The sequence below is a fragment of the Narcine bancroftii genome, chromosome 2 (genome assembly GCF_036971445.1).
Source record: "Narcine bancroftii isolate sNarBan1 chromosome 2, sNarBan1.hap1, whole genome shotgun sequence".
In the NCBI taxonomy this organism is placed as follows: domain Eukaryota; kingdom Metazoa; phylum Chordata; class Chondrichthyes; order Torpediniformes; family Narcinidae; genus Narcine; species Narcine bancroftii.
In genome coordinates, this window is record NC_091470.1 from 356328894 (window position 1) to 356346264 (window position 17371).

Below are 17371 nucleotides of genomic sequence, written 5' to 3' on the forward strand. Positions count from 1 at the left end.
AAAAGCTCACTTTACAACCCTATTTTTCTATGACACAGCTTCCAAAGAATTCTATCTGTATTACCAGATCCCTCTATTCTACTGCACTCCTCAGTACCCAAACATTTATCATGCATGCATGTCCTACCTTGGTTTGTCCTTCCATGTCCTACCTTGGTTTGTCCTTCCATGTCCTACCTTGGTTTGTCCTTCCATGTCCTACCTTGGTTTGTCCTTCCATGTCCTACCTTGGTTTGTCCTTCCATGTCCTACCTTGGTTTGTCCTTCCAAAATGTAACACCTCGCACTCCTCATATGGGGAGAAGGCAGGTAGGTGGAGTAAGGTCATAAATTAGATCAGCCATGATCGTATTGAATGGCGGAGCAGGCTCGATGGGCCATTTTTGGCCTACTCCTGTTCCTACTTCCTATGTTCCTATGTACTAGATTGCATTAAATTCCATTGCTATTTTGCACCCATTTTTCCAGCTTTGAAACCTTCCTTGCTATCCACTACACCTCCAATCTTTGTGTCATCTGCAAACTTGTTGAACCAATTTACCACTTTAAAATCCAGATCATTTTATATAGATGACAAACAACAATAGACCCAGCACTGATTCCTGAGGCACACCACTAGACACAGGCCTCCAGTTGGATTGCTAATCATCTATTACCATGCTCTGGCTTCTCCCAGAAAGCTAATATCTAATATATTTTACTGCCTCATTCCAAATACCAAGCAACTGAACCTTCTTGACCAACCTCCCGTACAGAACCTGGTCAAAGGCTACACATACCCTTTACTTCATCAACTTTCCTGGTAACCTCAAAACTACAAGATTAGTTAAGCAAAACCTACCAAACACAAAGCCACGTTGACTATCCCCAATTAATCTATCAAAATGCAAAGATCCAATCTTTTACAATACCTTTCAATAACTTCCCCATTACTGATATCAGGCTCACTGGTCTTTAAATTCCTGGATTATTCTGAAAGCCTGACTTAAACAACAGAACAACATTAGTTAACCTCAAATTCTCTGGCACCTCATAAGTGGCTAAAGAAATTTTAAATGATCTGCCAGGGCCCCTGCAAATTTTACGCTCGTGTTCTTCAAGGTCAGAAGGAACACCTAGTCAGGCCTGGGGATTTATCCAATCTTATTTGCCTCAAGATCTGCTCCTCTAATCTGTACAGGTTCATTTACCTCACTGCTGTTTGCCTCACTTCAATGGACTCTGTATCAGTCTCCTGAGTGAATACAGATGCAAAAAATCCATTAAAGATCTTCCTGAACTATTTGGCTTCATATATAGCTGACCACTCTGATCTTCAAGAGGACCAATTTTGTCCCTTGCTATCCTTTTGCCGTTAATATCGCTGGAAAAGCCCTCAAGATTTCCCTTCCCCTTGTCTGCCAAAGCAATCTCATTCTTTTAGCCCTTCTGTTTTCCTTAAGGTTTTCTTTCATTTTTATACTCTTTTGTACCTCATTTGTTCCTTGTGACTTTATCTGCAATACATCTCGTCTCCTTAATCAGACCCTCATTTCCTCAAAATTGGTCTTTCTCCAAATTAGAATCTCAGCTGGTGGACCAGACTTATCCCTAACCATAATTATTTTGAAACTAATGGAATTATGATCACTGAACCCACTGAACTTGCGTTACCTATTTGGTCTCGTTCCCTAAAAGAAGTATTGCATTCACTCTAGTCAGTACCTCTATATATTAATTTATAAACTTTTCTGAACACATTTGATAAACTCTAACCCAACCAGCCCTTTTACAATATGAGAGTCCCAGTTAATATGTGGAAAGTGAAATCTCCTACCTCTCTGCAGATTTGCTCCTCCAATTCTTGTCAACTTTTTGGTGGTCAATAATGCAATCCCATTAATGTGGTTATACCTTTCTCATTTATTGGAAATATTTATGACCTGCTGAGTTTCTCCAGCACGTGTGTATTGCATTTGATCCCAGAATCTGCAGACTTTGTTCAACTCCGTTCAGCTGCTCCACTGTGAAGTCTCCTCAGAGTGACTAACCTAAAGTTCTTTTCAAATGGAGTTCTTCGAGCCTTTCTCACTGCTCCCCCTCCTATCCTTGCTCTGAAGCTCTCCCACCCTCCATGTTCCACCCTCTTACCTTTTTTAATTTTACTTGTACTTGACAAAGGATAATACATTCCAAACATTCATCACTGTTTTTTAAAATGTCAGAGGTAAAGGAATAAAATCCCATTTAGCTTATTATAGTGTTCGGCTCTTGAAAAGAGCTTTCCGTTAGTATCAACTCCCTGCTCTTTCCACGATAATGTGCAAATAATTCCTTATTTGGAGTTAAATCTGCTTTCTCTGCCTCAGCCTGCACATTCTACATCATAAATTGTTTTAACATCTTTCCACCCCCTATTCACTTAACAATAATCATCAAATTATTAGCCAACAGTTTCCAAAATCCTTCATGTTAGAACATTTGAGCTTAAGCTCTCCTTGATCTTCCATACTCTGAAAAGAATCTCTCAGACTTTTAAGACCAGCATCTTCAAATGACTGTTCTACTGCACTTGCCCCAAAGCCTTATTCTTTCCAAAATGTGGTAACTCGATTAGGCCACAATGCTCTGGATGAAACCTAACCAGTAATATGAAAGTTCAGTTGACCTTCCTTGTTTTATATGCTGCCTTTGTCTTAATTTTTACAAAGATCCATGGATATTTTTTGACACTGGGGACTAAAGAAACTGGCATTGGCCAACCACACCTGCCTACTCTTTTCAACTCGTGATCTATTCGAATCATATTCCTTCAACTCCCTTTTGAAGCATTGTAACATCGATATGGTTTAGCCATCTATTCCAGGGTCATTGGCCCTTTACAAAGATTGCTTTTTGGTGCTTGTCCTGTTTATTTTGTACTGATGTCCAACAGTCCCTTTGAATCAGAAGAGTAATTTAGTTCGTCGCTTTAAAAATCTTGCACTACATTTCTCCAGTGGAAAGTACATAGTTCAAGACTCGACAAGACCTTAAGTAGTCCATCCACTGTGGATGAGGCTACATTCTCATCTTCATCTAAGGAAATGTAATTAAGCTCCAAGATTAACTGCCCACAGATGCAACCTATCAGAAGTATTTCCATTGTTTTATCATTTTATATTTCTGATCGAGGACTGCAACAAGTGAAATATTGTATCTGTGGATTCCATTCTGGGAACCAAAAATTGTAAAATCACTTAAAAAAAAGCCTTTATCTCTGTATATTTCCCTTAAAGGTGGCTGAAATTCTAAAAATGCCTGCTATGAGAGTATATGAAGTGGCAACATTTTATACAATGTTTAATCGTAAGCCAGTGGGAAAGTACCACGTTCAAGTCTGTACAACTACACCATGCATGTTGCGAGACTCTGACAGCATTCTGAAATGCATCAAGGAAAAGCTTGGTAAGTAGAAAGTCTAGATAATGCACAATTAAAGCAAAAACATGTTCTCAAAGAATTAAATGAGAATTTTGTGATTCTAAATTGCCTTTTATTACACTCCTTTCAATGAAATAGAATTCCAAATTGTACCTACTGTTTAAATCTATTTTTTAAAATCTTGTTTAAAAAAACATGCCACTTTCATATCTGCATAATGTCCCTAAAAACTTGTTCGTACATAGACAGTAACTAATTTGCACAAACACTAATGGGATAAACAATCAAATTCTGTTTTACTTCTTTGCAGAACACTGGTTCTCTCTTTGAGCATTATTCCATCAATGAAATATTTAATAATTTGTACAAATTATTTGCTTGATTTTTCAATTTAAAATAGATGCCATTTGGCTATTTAATTATTTACAATAAAAAACTCAAATGCTGGAGGAACTCAGCAGGTCTCATAGCATCCATAGGAGGTAAAGATCTATAGCCAACATTTCAGGTCTGTTGGTTATACATCTTTACCTCCTATGGATGCTGTTAGACCTGCAGAGTTCCTCCAGCAATTTTGTGTTTTTACTACAATCACAGTGACTGCAGACTTTCGTGTTTCACTCCTTAATTATTTGCAAGCTAGGTGGAAACCATTAGTTTTTAAAATTCTGAAGACTTCCCTTTCCTCTCTCCTGCTCAAATGATCCAATCCCCATCCCTTTCCTACCTTATTAATGAGAGAAGACAAGAGTTCTTCCTCTGCCTGAAAATAAATCCTAATTTTTGGTTCAAGTCAAAGACTTGAAAGCTATCATTGGATTGCACAAGTACAACCCAATAAAATAGCGTTCTCAGGTCTTCAGTGCACCACCAGACATAACACACATATAGATGAACAATATAATCACAGGACAAAAATTAAAAAAAAAAAAATAGATAGTGTTTAGTGAATATTAAGCCCCTTTCAGAGTACAGAATAGCCAATGTAAGCAGACAGGTGTCCAATCACGCCGGGGATGGACTGTCTAGGTAGTTTGTACCATCCCTGGGGTCATCTGATACCTGTGCGCTGATCAGCCATGTGAAAGGGGCATTAATAACAAAATTAATGTGTAAAGAGAGAAAATTATGAAGGCAATAAAACACATAGACATACAATTTATAAAGACCATGGGAAAGTCCGAGAATGTGACGGTGGACCTATCCTTCCAGAATTCCTTGCGGCAGAGAAACCCTTCCATGAGTATTCAGTGCGCCGTGCATACAGCCCTTTCTCTGCTTCATGGAATTCTGGGAGGGCAAATCCACCATACCCCTCTCTCTCAACAATTTTACCACAGTGTTTATAAATTTATAAAGGTTTATATGGGTCAACACAACAACAGGGGCTGAAGGGCTCATACTGTGCTGTACATAATGCTTAATTATGTTATAATTAGGAATGATTAATTCTGATGCATCACTCAGATGTCACCAGGGCGGCCTGGTGGTGAGTGTGAAAGGATGCAGAGAACAATGGTCCAGTGTGAACAGCAAAAATGGCTTCTTTAACTGACCGGTTCGTTGAACAGCCAATTTACTGGTTAGCCAATGTGAAAAGAGCTTTAGTCGTGAGCATTTCCTAAAAAGTTACAAAGCCAAAATCCAAATAACTGTTGAAATAAATTGCATCTCACTGTAGCTCAAGAATAATAATCAAGTTAATCATTCCTAAGCTATAAATAGTAAATTACAGTTCTTCATATTCTTGCAAAAATGTAGCAGAATCCTGGAGTCATTAACACAAGAAATAGGATGATAGGCTGTGATTTGGCTCGTTGAGCTTATCCCACCGTTTAAGAAGATCATGGCTGAACTCCATCAACCTGCCTTTTTCCCCCATAACCCTTAATTCCTCAACTATGCAGAAATCTAACGATGTTTTAAATATATTTAATGATTTTAATTATTTTATTGCTTCCTTGAACGAACATACCGCATCTCCTTTCCAAATTTACTCCCTCTAATTTTGAGACAATCTTACCAGTGGAAACAACTTTTCATAATTTTGTACCCATTAGATCCATTCTTTTGAAGTCTAGTGAGTACAGACCAGGAGACTCAATCTCATTGGCTAACTTCCTCATCTCCAGAATCCACCCAATGAATCTCCTCTTTACCACCTCCAAAGCTTCCAGTTGTGGTGTCACTACCATCCTGTACATTTCCAGCAGAGAATCCCTTCTCTCTTTTGCAAGGAATGCAATGCAAACATTCCATTGTACCTGTAAACCAATCCATGGACAACAACTCCCCAGACTATCTGCACAACAGCATGCGCAATCTTTAATCTTTTAAATCTGATCTACTTTCTTCCCAGCTTCCTATTTCTAACAAAGCACATTGATTTCTGCTCTACTTTATCCGCCCCTTTTAAAATTTCCTCTTTGCTGAATCCAGTTTTACGAAAAAAATTGACAAAATTGTGCATGAAAGCCCATCTTTAAAAGCATAACAACCCAAATTTCCAGTTGATATTATACATTCTAATAGTAAAACATATTATTCTTAGTTAATGACATTTGAAAGGCTTTTCTATTCAACTTCATTGTGTTAAACAATATAATTTAGAAGTAGTAAGTTAGTTTTTAAAATGTTTAAACTAGCATAGAACTAAAATTTAGCATTTTTCTTTTGAATATTAGAAAAGTGCCTTTAATTGTAGAGTGGATGATTATATTCTTAAAACAGACCAAATGCCATCTTGCTATTGAAAATTAGTTCTAATGGATCTTAAAGTGAATGTGGTTTTGATGCAAAATGATTTCATTAGCTTTTTTTTTAAAAAAGGTATCGCAGTTGGAGAAACAACGGCTGATAAGCTTTTCACTGTCACAGAGGTGGAATGTCTGGGCGCATGTGTGAATGCACCAATGGTACAAATAAATGACAATTATTATGTAAGTCTTAAATATTAAAACATTTTAGATCTTAGTGATAATAAAATTGGAGGCAATGGAAACTAGACTACAGTATACAAATCCAAACTTAAGCCACCATTCAGTTTTCAAGATAGAAATTGGAACGTGTCCCGCCAAGAACCAGTTAAGCAAATATTGATCAGTGTTGATCAAATATCCCCAAATGATTAATGTATAACAAGAAAATTACACTGGTGAACTCATATCAAGCAGAATCAGTGAGAGAAATGGTCCACGGGCTGGAATCCTTCAAGACAATGACCATTCGTTTCTCTTCCCCCCCCCCCCCACCCCACTGATTTTGCTCAACCTGCTGAGTTCCTCCAGCTGGTTGGTCTTTGTTCTAGATTCCAGCATCTAGTTTCTTTTAAACCCTGAACATAACATGGTTCAGTGTGGGACCTTTGTAGTACATCACACTTATTTACAATACAGTCCATTGTTTTATTGGGAGAATGGAAGAGACCTGGATTTATCATGCGAGAAAAAGCATGAAGTGAGACTTGAATAACCTCCTGATTTGATGCTAATAGTGTTAAACACTAAACCACGACCAATATAAAGTAACACAGTACATTTTCCGATTATCCAAAACACTACAACCAAAATTAAGTTATCTGAAAAATGTTTTCAGTGGTGATGTGACAACACAAGTTCAAAAAAAGATCTTTTCTTAAATTTATCCATTTATTTTATGTTGTCAGAGATCACATTGTTTTTTGGTTAAGAATTAAAATTATTTCATGCTTGAAAAATCTTTCTTCTTGTTTAACCACTGACACAAGTATTCTGCTGATGCTACTGGGCTGCTTGAAGCAATTTCTCAGTTATCCGAAAAATCTGGTTAACCAAAAAAAAATCCCGTCCCAAACATTTCGGAATATCGGAAACTTACTGAAGTTTATCAGTAGATTGCAACAACTTTTTAAAAAATTATACAAACAGCAGAATACGATTTGATACTAGTGTTCTTTTACTTGTTTCTTGGAATATGATCCCTTGAGAATCTAGCTCCAAATAGATGCTATGAGGATCATTGTGGTCTCCATTTTGGCTTCAGCACCGTACTAACTTTAGTATTAAAAGTGTTCAAATACATTTCTCCCCATAACTGATTGTAGATGGATAATGTATTTGCATTATAGGAGGATCTAACACCAAAAGACATGGAGGAAATAATTGATGAATTAAAGGCGGGCAAGATTCCTAAACCTGGCCCAAGGTAAATAAAATATTGTTACACTGCAAACTGCAATGTTTAATTTCTAAACTTGAAAGATTGCCTTAAAAATTTAATTGATTTATTCTAGCAGCTGCTATTAGGATTTCAAAATAACCTATAAAGACCAAATTGCTTGTTACTGTAAGAATAGTAAATGTCAAATGTGTGCAGTTAATCCTTTTGACTTTCATTCTGAATTTTGATTGTGCTTGCTTCATATTATAATTTTATAATAGGTCCACTTGTTTAGCTTTGGTTTAGGATTGGTGAACGAGATTGTTAACTTCGTACTACTGTAAATCAAATAACTGTTCATTCTAAATTTTATGGGATTGAAATTCTTAAGTTAAGATCCTTTCGTTTTGTCCCTCAAAGATATAGTCAAGCATAAAGTTGTATCTAATTTCCAGAATGTGATGTCTTGTTATTATTTAAGTTTGATCAGAGATGGTGCCATATTAATTAAAGATGGTGGGAAACACTTGACACTGATCTCATCTTTCCACACAACTTCCACGCTGCCTTTATCAGCAACATTTCATGTGACAACGAGCAGCTGTCATCTTGGTTCATGGTTGCGTGCCAAGGGGAACTTGCCCTTGGTAAAAGCTTTTAATTTTAATCCTTTCAGCACATGTAACACTCAGTTTGTATCATTTAATAAAAGTAAATAATGATCTTGTTTTTCTCCCCTGTAATTAATCAAATGCAAATCAATTTTAAAATGTCCCCTTTTTCATTAAAAGTAAGCAATGGTAGCCATGTTGCATTTTAAATGTGTTTTAGTACATCGGGATAACTAATATTAAAAGCTCACACTTCATTTACTGTTGTGGTTTTCAAACTGCCCCTTAAACTCACATTCTACCTTCCCCAATCCCCATTTCATAAGTGCTGTGATTAGTAAGGGATTGCTGAAGGTGGGATGTGAGTGGGAAGGGAAGGTTGAGAATCACTGCTCAAGACCCAATTGATACGGAAATATTTTGCTTCAGAAAAATGATCATGGGCCCATTTCCTTTGGAGTTCTGAAACCGTGCACATAATGAGTCGATGAGGTACAATTAAAACAGTGGTTTTCAATCTTTCTTTCCGCTCACATACCACCTTAAGCAATCCCTTACTAATCACAGAGCACTTATGGCATAGGGAAGACTTAAAGTGCTATGCGAGTTGAGGAGGTAGTTTGAAAACTACTGATTTTAGTGTGACAGTCATTAAGGGTTAATCCAGGCTACAAACATACACAGTTATGGAGAGACTGAATGACACCATCAAGTAAAACCTATAAACAAAGTTGATGCTCTAGAGGAAAAGAAAGAACAATGGTTGATAAACAGGTAGTGAGGGCATCATATGAGTGGGTCACTTAAAGAAACAGGATTTTCATTATTGACCGCCAGTCATTTGATGAATATGGAGATGGAATGATTCTAGGTGAAATGGTCAATTCGGTTGATTCTCCTTGTCAGGGAATTATTGAACCACTGTGACCAAAGGTCACTTTGATTAACCTGTATCTGGGTAAAGGGAACAGGAGAATTGCTGCATCAAATCGTGACCAGGGAGATGGTCATTTCAGTTGACCTGTACCTGGTTTTTGGAAGCATAGTGAAACTCAGTCATTTTGTTCCCCTATACAAGGAAAGGGGAGTTGTGACAATCATTCGTCTAAAAGATATTTCTCAGCAAGAAACTCCACAAGGATTCTTGAGATTTTAGCAGTTCAGCCACTCAGACTCTCACCTCTTTCGTGATTACTTCTGGGCATGGGTTTAAAAGTTTGAGTTTCAACACCGGATTTCTGAGACTAACCTTTGGAATTACTTTCCAGAATTGTGCCTAAGCTGTAATGGTGTAACACACTAACGGAGACACACACAATTTAGTTTAGTGGTTTTCCAATTGCCCCCCTAAACTCACATTCCACCTTAAGCAATACCTATGTCATAATTGCTCTGTACTTAAAGTGATATGTAAGTGGAAAGAAAAAAGTTTGAAAACCACTGTTTTAATCGTATCTAATTAGGCCTTTTCACATTGCATTGTAAACTGGAGATTCCCCGGAAATTTTCTCGGGAACCCTCCCAGGAACCTGCGGTGTGAAGAGCCAAATGGCCAAGCAGGGAAATCTCGTGACGTCAGCGCTTGTGTGCTGCGTCATGTAGGCAATAAAAATTAAAAGAGCCACTTCAGCATGTTGCAATGGCAGCACAATGTGGGATGAATGGCCACCTTCGTTAACCATTATCCCTCATGCAGCTGTATTTCCCAGAGCAGCTCCAAATGTGTGAGGGATTATGGGAAACTAAGTTGGCCATTCATCCCGCATTGTGCCACCATCGTGACGTGCCAAAGCAGCCCCAAAGAGAGAGCAACCAAAAGACAGCTGGTTGGGGGGGGGGGGGGGGGGGTGGCTGGAGTGGACAGGTGATGGACAGACGGCTGGGGAGAGGGAAGGAGGGCGGCCAAGCAACTGACGGACAGGGGAGAGGCAGGCAGGCAAGCGACTGATGGACGGGAGGGAGTGGGCGAACAATCGATTGACTGACGGACGGCAGGAAGGGAGCAGGCAGGCGAGAGACCGATGGACAGGCAATTAACCGTCAGGAGGTCCTGAATTCCCAGGAATTTTTCTGGGACAAAGTAGGGTCACCACTCGCCTGCAGTGTGAAAACACCTATTGATTCATTACATGCATGGTTTCACAACTCTAAAGGAAATGGGCATATGACAATTTTTTTTCAAGCAAAATATTTCAATAACAATTGGGTCTAGAGCAATGGTTCTAACCTTCTCTTACCAATCACAGAGCACTTATGGCATGTGAGTTTAAGGGGCAGTTTGAAAACCACTTATGTTATTAAATTATTATTTTTTTTTTAAACAACAATAAGTCTCTTAGTGAATTTCTATTGCTGGTCTATGACATGACATTAAACAAGCATTGTATTTCAGAATTTAGAAAAGGCAACTGTGTGCCTCAAGTGTTCTTTCAACTGTTTTGCTTGTTAGGTTCTTCTAAATTAATGATTGGTGGGAATCATAGGTCAAACATAAATATCAAGCAATGATGCAACTTTTAAACAAATTGCAAGGCCCATTCTAATGCTAGTTTGCATGTTCTGTTCATATACTGTAAACAATTGAGTGGATACCCAGACTTGCTTACTGTGTACAAAATGGTCAATTGAAATTTTTGATCACTGTTTCATGTTCTATTTAAAGTAACAAATTCCAATTAGGGAACAAATAGAAGACATTAATCTCCTCTTTAGGATGTGTGATTTAGGATAACTGATGTTATCTAATGATAACTGTGAAGCAATATTTCAACTTTTTTAAAAAAACTGCCAAGGCAAGGTGGGCTCAGTTCTGGAAGAAATTCTTCAGATTAAGATTTAATTTTTGTTCAAAAGTCAGAAATAATTAATGACAGGAACATGACACAAGACACACTTCTTGCTTTTGTAAAGAATCATGGTCAGTGGTGCTTACCCTGTATATGGGCAGACCAGGAATAAGGAATGTTGTGATGGGATTACACAGACTTGTTCTGTAGAAAACAGTCAAATTAAGTTTTGATTTTTCCAAGTCAGAGCCTGTACCTTCTCACTTATCCAACTTTGAGCCTTCATATATTTTAGGAAAAAGTTAATTTAAAGTTAGCATATTTTGGGTGGGGAAAAATGTTATTTAAAGCTCTACGTCTTTAACTTTTTGATATGACTTGCATGCCATTGGTTAATTGCCCAAAATAGATCAGTCAAAATCTACCAATCAATGTTAAATACAAGATTGCTGGAAAGAAAATAAGAGGTAGGTAAGCCTGAAACAGAAACTTACTTTGTGGGTCCTGGTAAAGATTGTAAAGTGTGCTAATAATGTATACCCAGATTTCAACTCCCAAAGACTAGTCCTTGTAAGAACTTTTAAGTTGAAGTCTAATAACAGTCAGATGTTAATTTAAGCATGCAGAATAGTCCATTGTACAGCAAGTAAATGTTATTTAAAAAGTACTAAAAATAAAATGGCAGAAACTGCAGCATTTTACAAAAAGGCTGCTTCTATAGCATGAAGAGTTGGCTACAAGTTGTACATAACACCAATCCTTATTTTCAGCAATAAAGCCAAAAAAGCTTAACTAACCATACCCATTCAACCTACCTAGGTTATGTTGTCACTTTAGAGGTGATCCTAGTAACGTAGTGAGAATACAAATATAATGCCTGGATCTTCACGGATCTTAAACTTTTCTCTCTGTGCATTTATTGGAACTGTAAGGCAGGAATTTGGGGATTACTTTGCCATAAAGATTATGGCCACTTGGCTGCCTTAACCAGCCTTCATCTTGGTTCTTTCCTGCATGAGCAACTTGATCCAAACTGCTATAATTTTCATTTCTCAAATTCAATCCATTATCCTCTTAAATCTACAATTATCACTCTCTACAGAAATAACTACTGAAAAGTTGCAAGTTGTTTACCTCAGGGTTTTTTAAAAATACATAACTGCTCATTTTTCCCAACTTTCAGGAATATTGCCAATCAATTAACTTAAGGCTCCATCACCTTTTTCAAAATATTCAAGTAGATACACACCCATCACATTGGTTCATTCTTGTATTTCTAGTCATATGAAACACCAACAATGGGTTCTTTCCCCTTTTTTTTCCCTATTACATCTGGTGTGGCTCAATAGTTAATCTTTAGTACCTTCTGATCTTAAAATTTTCATCCAAAAAATAAAGTGGTTTCACAACAGTAACTCACCTAGCCTTACTCCCCAATGATAGCTCAGTCTTAATGTAGAACATTTAAAAAAAACTTTGTCTGATTGAGCACTTCATCAATAGAAGTTTTCCCCTATATAATAGTAAACGATGTATTAATCTCATCATGAACTGATCTCTGGGCTCCAGACATTTGTCAAGAGAAGGAACATAGTTGGAAGCCATCATAACCTTGAAGTAATTTCTAAAAAGATTGCTTTGTTCCATCTCAATAATGTTACCCAACTTACACACTGCTTCTCAGTTTTGAGATACTTTGAGACTTTTGACTATTTCAAAATTATTCTATCCAGGCTCTCACCTCCCACTCACTACTTTAACCATAAATTGTTAACCATATTGTAACTCGCAAAGTTGTTCAACTAATATTTCCTACCTCCCAACTTTTGGGAATTCTCTTCAGATCTTTCCAGTTTAGTTCTTTGACAAAAGTACAATATTACCTTTTCTCATGTGACCAAAATTGTGTTTGTAATGCATCAGGACCCAAGGCTGGATGCATACAAAGCATGATGAGAGAAATTTGGGAAAAAAATGCATGATCATTTGAACATTAAGGAGATATGATGTGTTGAGTGTCTACACCAGGGTAATATTGAATGCAAGCATATACAAAGCTGGAGAATAGTGTGTTTTACAAAAAAAATATTTAAACTAAGTACTTGATTTTCTTTATTTTTCTCTTTTTTTTTTAAAAAAAAGGAGTGGGCGATTTTCATGCGAGCCTGCTGGAGGTTTAACTTCATTGTTAGAGCCACCCAAGGAACCTGGTTTTGGACTTCAGCCGGGACTTTAGCTAAAAGAACCTGGTAATGTTCTGAACTGACGTTATCTCAGTATCTGTGCACAAACAAAATGTATATAATAAAATGATTTTCTCTCATAAGCCTGAACTTGATTCTGATGTAGTCCTATTTTATTAAATAAACAAACTGGCTTCCATTACCTCCTTGTGCTGCTACACGCAAATGGAAAATGTCATTTTCTCATGCACTTTAATCTGCTTGGCAGTAAAGTATTAGTATTTTTTTCCCCTCAAAACAAATTAAGTTTCAGCCATTTCACTCAGCCAATGGAAGAGATTTTCTCTGATTCAAGCCATCTTTCAATGAAATCTTCAAGTTAGGATTCCATATGGTTCTGAAGATTTTTTAAAACTATTAGTTGCAACATTTCAATACAATAGCATGCACAACAAGATCAAGAGGGTGGACATTCTACATTAAAAACAATATGGCAGGAATCAATTTATTTATCATAGATAAATACTCTAGTACCTGCCCAAATGAATGAAGGGTTAGTCTTCCCATCATAAAACTCAGGGTTTTATTAAGATAATACAACTTCCATCTTTACAGAACAAAAGGTCAGCTTTTACTGTTGAACTAGTTATTGGAACAATGTTTGGAATTCAGTGAAATAACAGCAGTGAATGCAAAGGAAGGACAATCAAATTCTATGTGGTAAATGTTCATTCTTTGAGCCTTCCTAGATACGAGAATGCAACATTGAGTTATGATTGGAACTCAATTAATGGTACACGGTTTCATTGCAGAAATTGAGAACATTGTTGTTGAAGGAATCATGGCTTAAGGCAATGCCCCCAGGGATTGAGATTGATGTCATCTATTTTAGCAAGTTCACCATCAAGCAAGGGATTTCTTCCATTCACCATTGGTTTTAGTTTTACGAGGCACTTTTCAAATTAAAAAACCTTTCCCTGGAACTTTTTTTTTTACCCTATGTACAAGATCTCTAAAATATCAATGTAGTTTCTAACAGAAATAAAACCAATTTGGAATGTGTTCCACTAAGCCATAGAATAGGTTTGGAAACATTAACACTTGAAGCTAGCTTTTTAAAAATGAGCTGATGGAGGACCAATCCAGGTGCAGGATCCTAGCCTGAAATACTAACTGTCTTTTTCCTTCCAAGATGCCTCCTCCAGCACTTAGTTTAATGCTCCATATTCCAGTATCTACAGTCACTTGTCTCCATTTAATTAAATTAACTTGTGCAGCATACCTCCGAGCATGGAGTTGGAGCACCCTTATGGAATTTGTGACCAGTAAGAATGTTACTGCTCTATTCGTTTAGTAATTAGTCAGTCAATATGGTTCATTTCAAAATCAACAGAATTGACATTTTTAAAACCTGTCAATTTGTGTTGATCAGATTTTCTCCAATTGAGCAGTATAGTGTCTGTTCAAGAAAAGAGAAACAAAAAAAAAGCAGATGCTGCCTGACCCAACTGTTCCAGTTTTTTCTTTTGTAGAGTTGTACCACAAAAGACCACAATTTACACAAGAGCAGTGAATTTTAAAATATAGCTTTGATTTTACTATTCTAATGTATGTTCAGTATCAAATGCTGTATCCAACAGCAATGTGGAAGTACTTGTTTAATGGCAACTGCATTGACTTAAAAGGACAATTAGGGATGGGTAATAATTGCTAGCCCTATCAGCAATAATCACGTCCTCTGAATAAGTGAAAAAGACGTATATTACCCGTTTTGCAGATGGACATCAAAATAACATTTAAAATGCAATTATTCAAACAAAACTCAATAGCCAGTGTGGTTATTTTGACCTCTAACAAGTTCATTATTTATAGTTACAACTTTTGGATAAAATAGCTTGATAACTTTCATGTACATCTAGAGGACAGACACAAGTGGACTGCCAACTAAACAAGCAACTTTCTTGAAACTCATTACTGCAGTCCTCATTTATATTAGTTCACCTTGGGGAAATCATTAAAGTACTGACTGACTGTAGGACTGACAGTTCATGCAGGTCTTGACCCACTGACTGACCTGTTTATGGAGGTCATGCCAGACAAATGTTGGCCACCATTTTGACCGTGCCGCGGATGCCAGGGTGCGCCAGGTTGTGGATACCCTCAAAAACCTGGCATCGCAGCACCCTGTGGCTGGGATGGTGAAGTGAGGACTGCCAGTGGAAACATCACACAGTGTCAGGTTACCTGGGCCGACTGGGGCGTCTTCAAGTGGGGATTTCGATTCTTTGAAATCCTCATTTATTCAATTTTTTTTAAAACTTTTGATTTGTTTTGGGTATTCTCATTTATCCAAAACTTTTTCAGAGCCGAACTGATCTCACAGGTTGAAAAAAATCATTCAACTTGAAATTAGAATGACAATTGTCCTTGTTTCATGTAACTCCCTCCCCTATCTTTCCATTTCTATTGACCTTTCTTTCCAACTCTCCCTCTCAAACTGCATCCCACTGTCTCCCGGCTGCAAGCAGTCAGAAGAATCCTTTGTCCTGGTGTCATCAAGGAGAGTGGCCTCCCAGCAGTAGTGGGTCCTCTAGCTCAGCATTCCCTTCCCTCCCTGGCACACGGGAGCTCCCAACGGCGACCTCTCGGCCTACTACTGCATATTAGCCTCTCTGGTGTGCGTATGCGGTGGGCCTAGGGGAGGATTTGGAGTCAGGACTCGGACGTCAGGGGCTTCAGTGACTGAGAAGACAGGAGTCTGCCAATTTGCCAGTGAGTGTTATATCGGCCCAGGAAGCCTCCCCAAGAATCAACGGCAGAAACATGTCGGGGATAGACAGTGGTGGTTGGGAGGTCTCAGATCAGCGGCAGTGTTGCGTCCAGCATTTATTTGTGAGAATTAAACATTATTTTAATGCTTAAAAAGCCCTTGTTTTTTTTTGTTGTTTAAACATTGATACAAGTGATTTGCAGTTGCTACTGGGCTGTTTTTTAAAAAAAATTACCAGTTATCCAAAAAAAAGTTTATCTGACATAGGCCCAGTCCCGACCATTTCAGATAATTGGAGTTGTACTGTATGATGAAAGGTCTTTTCATCCTTGGATCATAATTTTAAAAATGAAAAAAAGTTGCCCTTCAGTGAAACAATGACCCAATTTGAAAACAATCAGAATTTATTGTCATGAACAAGTCATAGAATTCAGTGTTTGGTGGCAGCGTAAAAATGCAAACATTCATATTATAACCACCTTACGACATTATATTAAAAAAAAATAGTGCGTGAAAAGTAAGGCAGTGTCTTTGGTTTATTGATTATTTAGGACTCTGATGGCAGCAGGGAAGAAGTTGTCCTTGTGCTGCTGAGTGCTCATGTTTAGGCACCTGTGCCCTTTCCCTGATGTTAGCAGAGTGAAGAGAGCTTCGCCTGGGGGTGGAGTTCTTTGAGGATAGAGGCTGCTTTTTTAAGACACCGCCTCATGTAGATGTCCTCGATGGAGTGAAGTCTGGTTCCTGTGATGTTGCAGGCCGAGTTAACAACCCTCTGGAGTTGGTGCCTCCATACCAGGCAGTGATGCAACCAGCCAGAATGCTCATTGCATTACTGCAACACAAAAACAGAACTCAAGCCTAAAAATATTTGTCTGTTTCTGACAAATCTGCAACCAAGAACAATTTCAAATATACTAACAGGCTAATAGTCTACAGTATGCCATGTGCATAAAATACAATAATGCTAAGTGGGAAATTTCTGCAGATTAAAGTCATTCAAAATTTATAATCAATATGCTGCAATGGCCATAATTTTTTTTACAAAATACCAGGCATAACTTGCATCAACTCCAAGTCTTTCCTCATAATAGATAATGACTTTGCAAGTGAAGGCAACTCTTCAATTTCGTTGTTTCCCTTTCCTTTGACTACAAGCCTAGACAGGTAGCATCAAACTTGTTTGGCAAATGGGATCAAGATCTTGGTTTAGCCAGGACCAAATACAAGCTATGCAGCCAAATCCCACAGAATGGCTGCCTTCAACCTCAAGACAATATTTAACCTAGGACAGTGGTTCTCATCTTTTTTTCCTCTCCCCCCATACCATCTTAGAGCATAGGTGCTTTGTGATTAACTTAATGTATGTGAGTGGAGAAAAAAAGGGTTGAGATCACTTAAAATCTGTACGGACTAGAGGGGATGAGATGGCCTGTTTCCGTACTGTAATTGTTAAATGGTTGTACCACCGACTTCAGGTAACAT

The 17371-nt window shown here is 37.7% G+C and overlaps 2 protein-coding genes across 3 annotated transcripts in view; one reads left to right on the forward strand and one right to left on the reverse strand.

Annotated features, from left to right (window-relative positions):
- ndufv2 (NADH:ubiquinone oxidoreductase core subunit V2) overlaps window positions 1–13269 on the forward strand; it is a 46544-nt gene extending 33275 nt beyond the window's left edge. For both annotated transcript variants that reach the window (XM_069922389.1, XM_069922390.1), the window contains 4 exons: window positions 3258–3426; window positions 6232–6341; window positions 7508–7584; window positions 13079–13269. In XM_069922389.1, the coding sequence (XP_069778490.1) occupies window positions 3258–3426; window positions 6232–6341; window positions 7508–7584; window positions 13079–13172 (450 nt within the window). In that variant the 3' untranslated portion in view covers window positions 13173–13269. The remainder of the gene's footprint in view (window positions 1–3257; window positions 3427–6231; window positions 6342–7507; window positions 7585–13078) is intronic.
- LOC138755782 (acetyl-coenzyme A synthetase, cytoplasmic-like) overlaps window positions 1–17371 on the reverse strand; it is a 164178-nt gene that overhangs the window by 139902 nt on the left and 6905 nt on the right. The gene's annotated exons all lie outside the window — the stretch shown is intronic.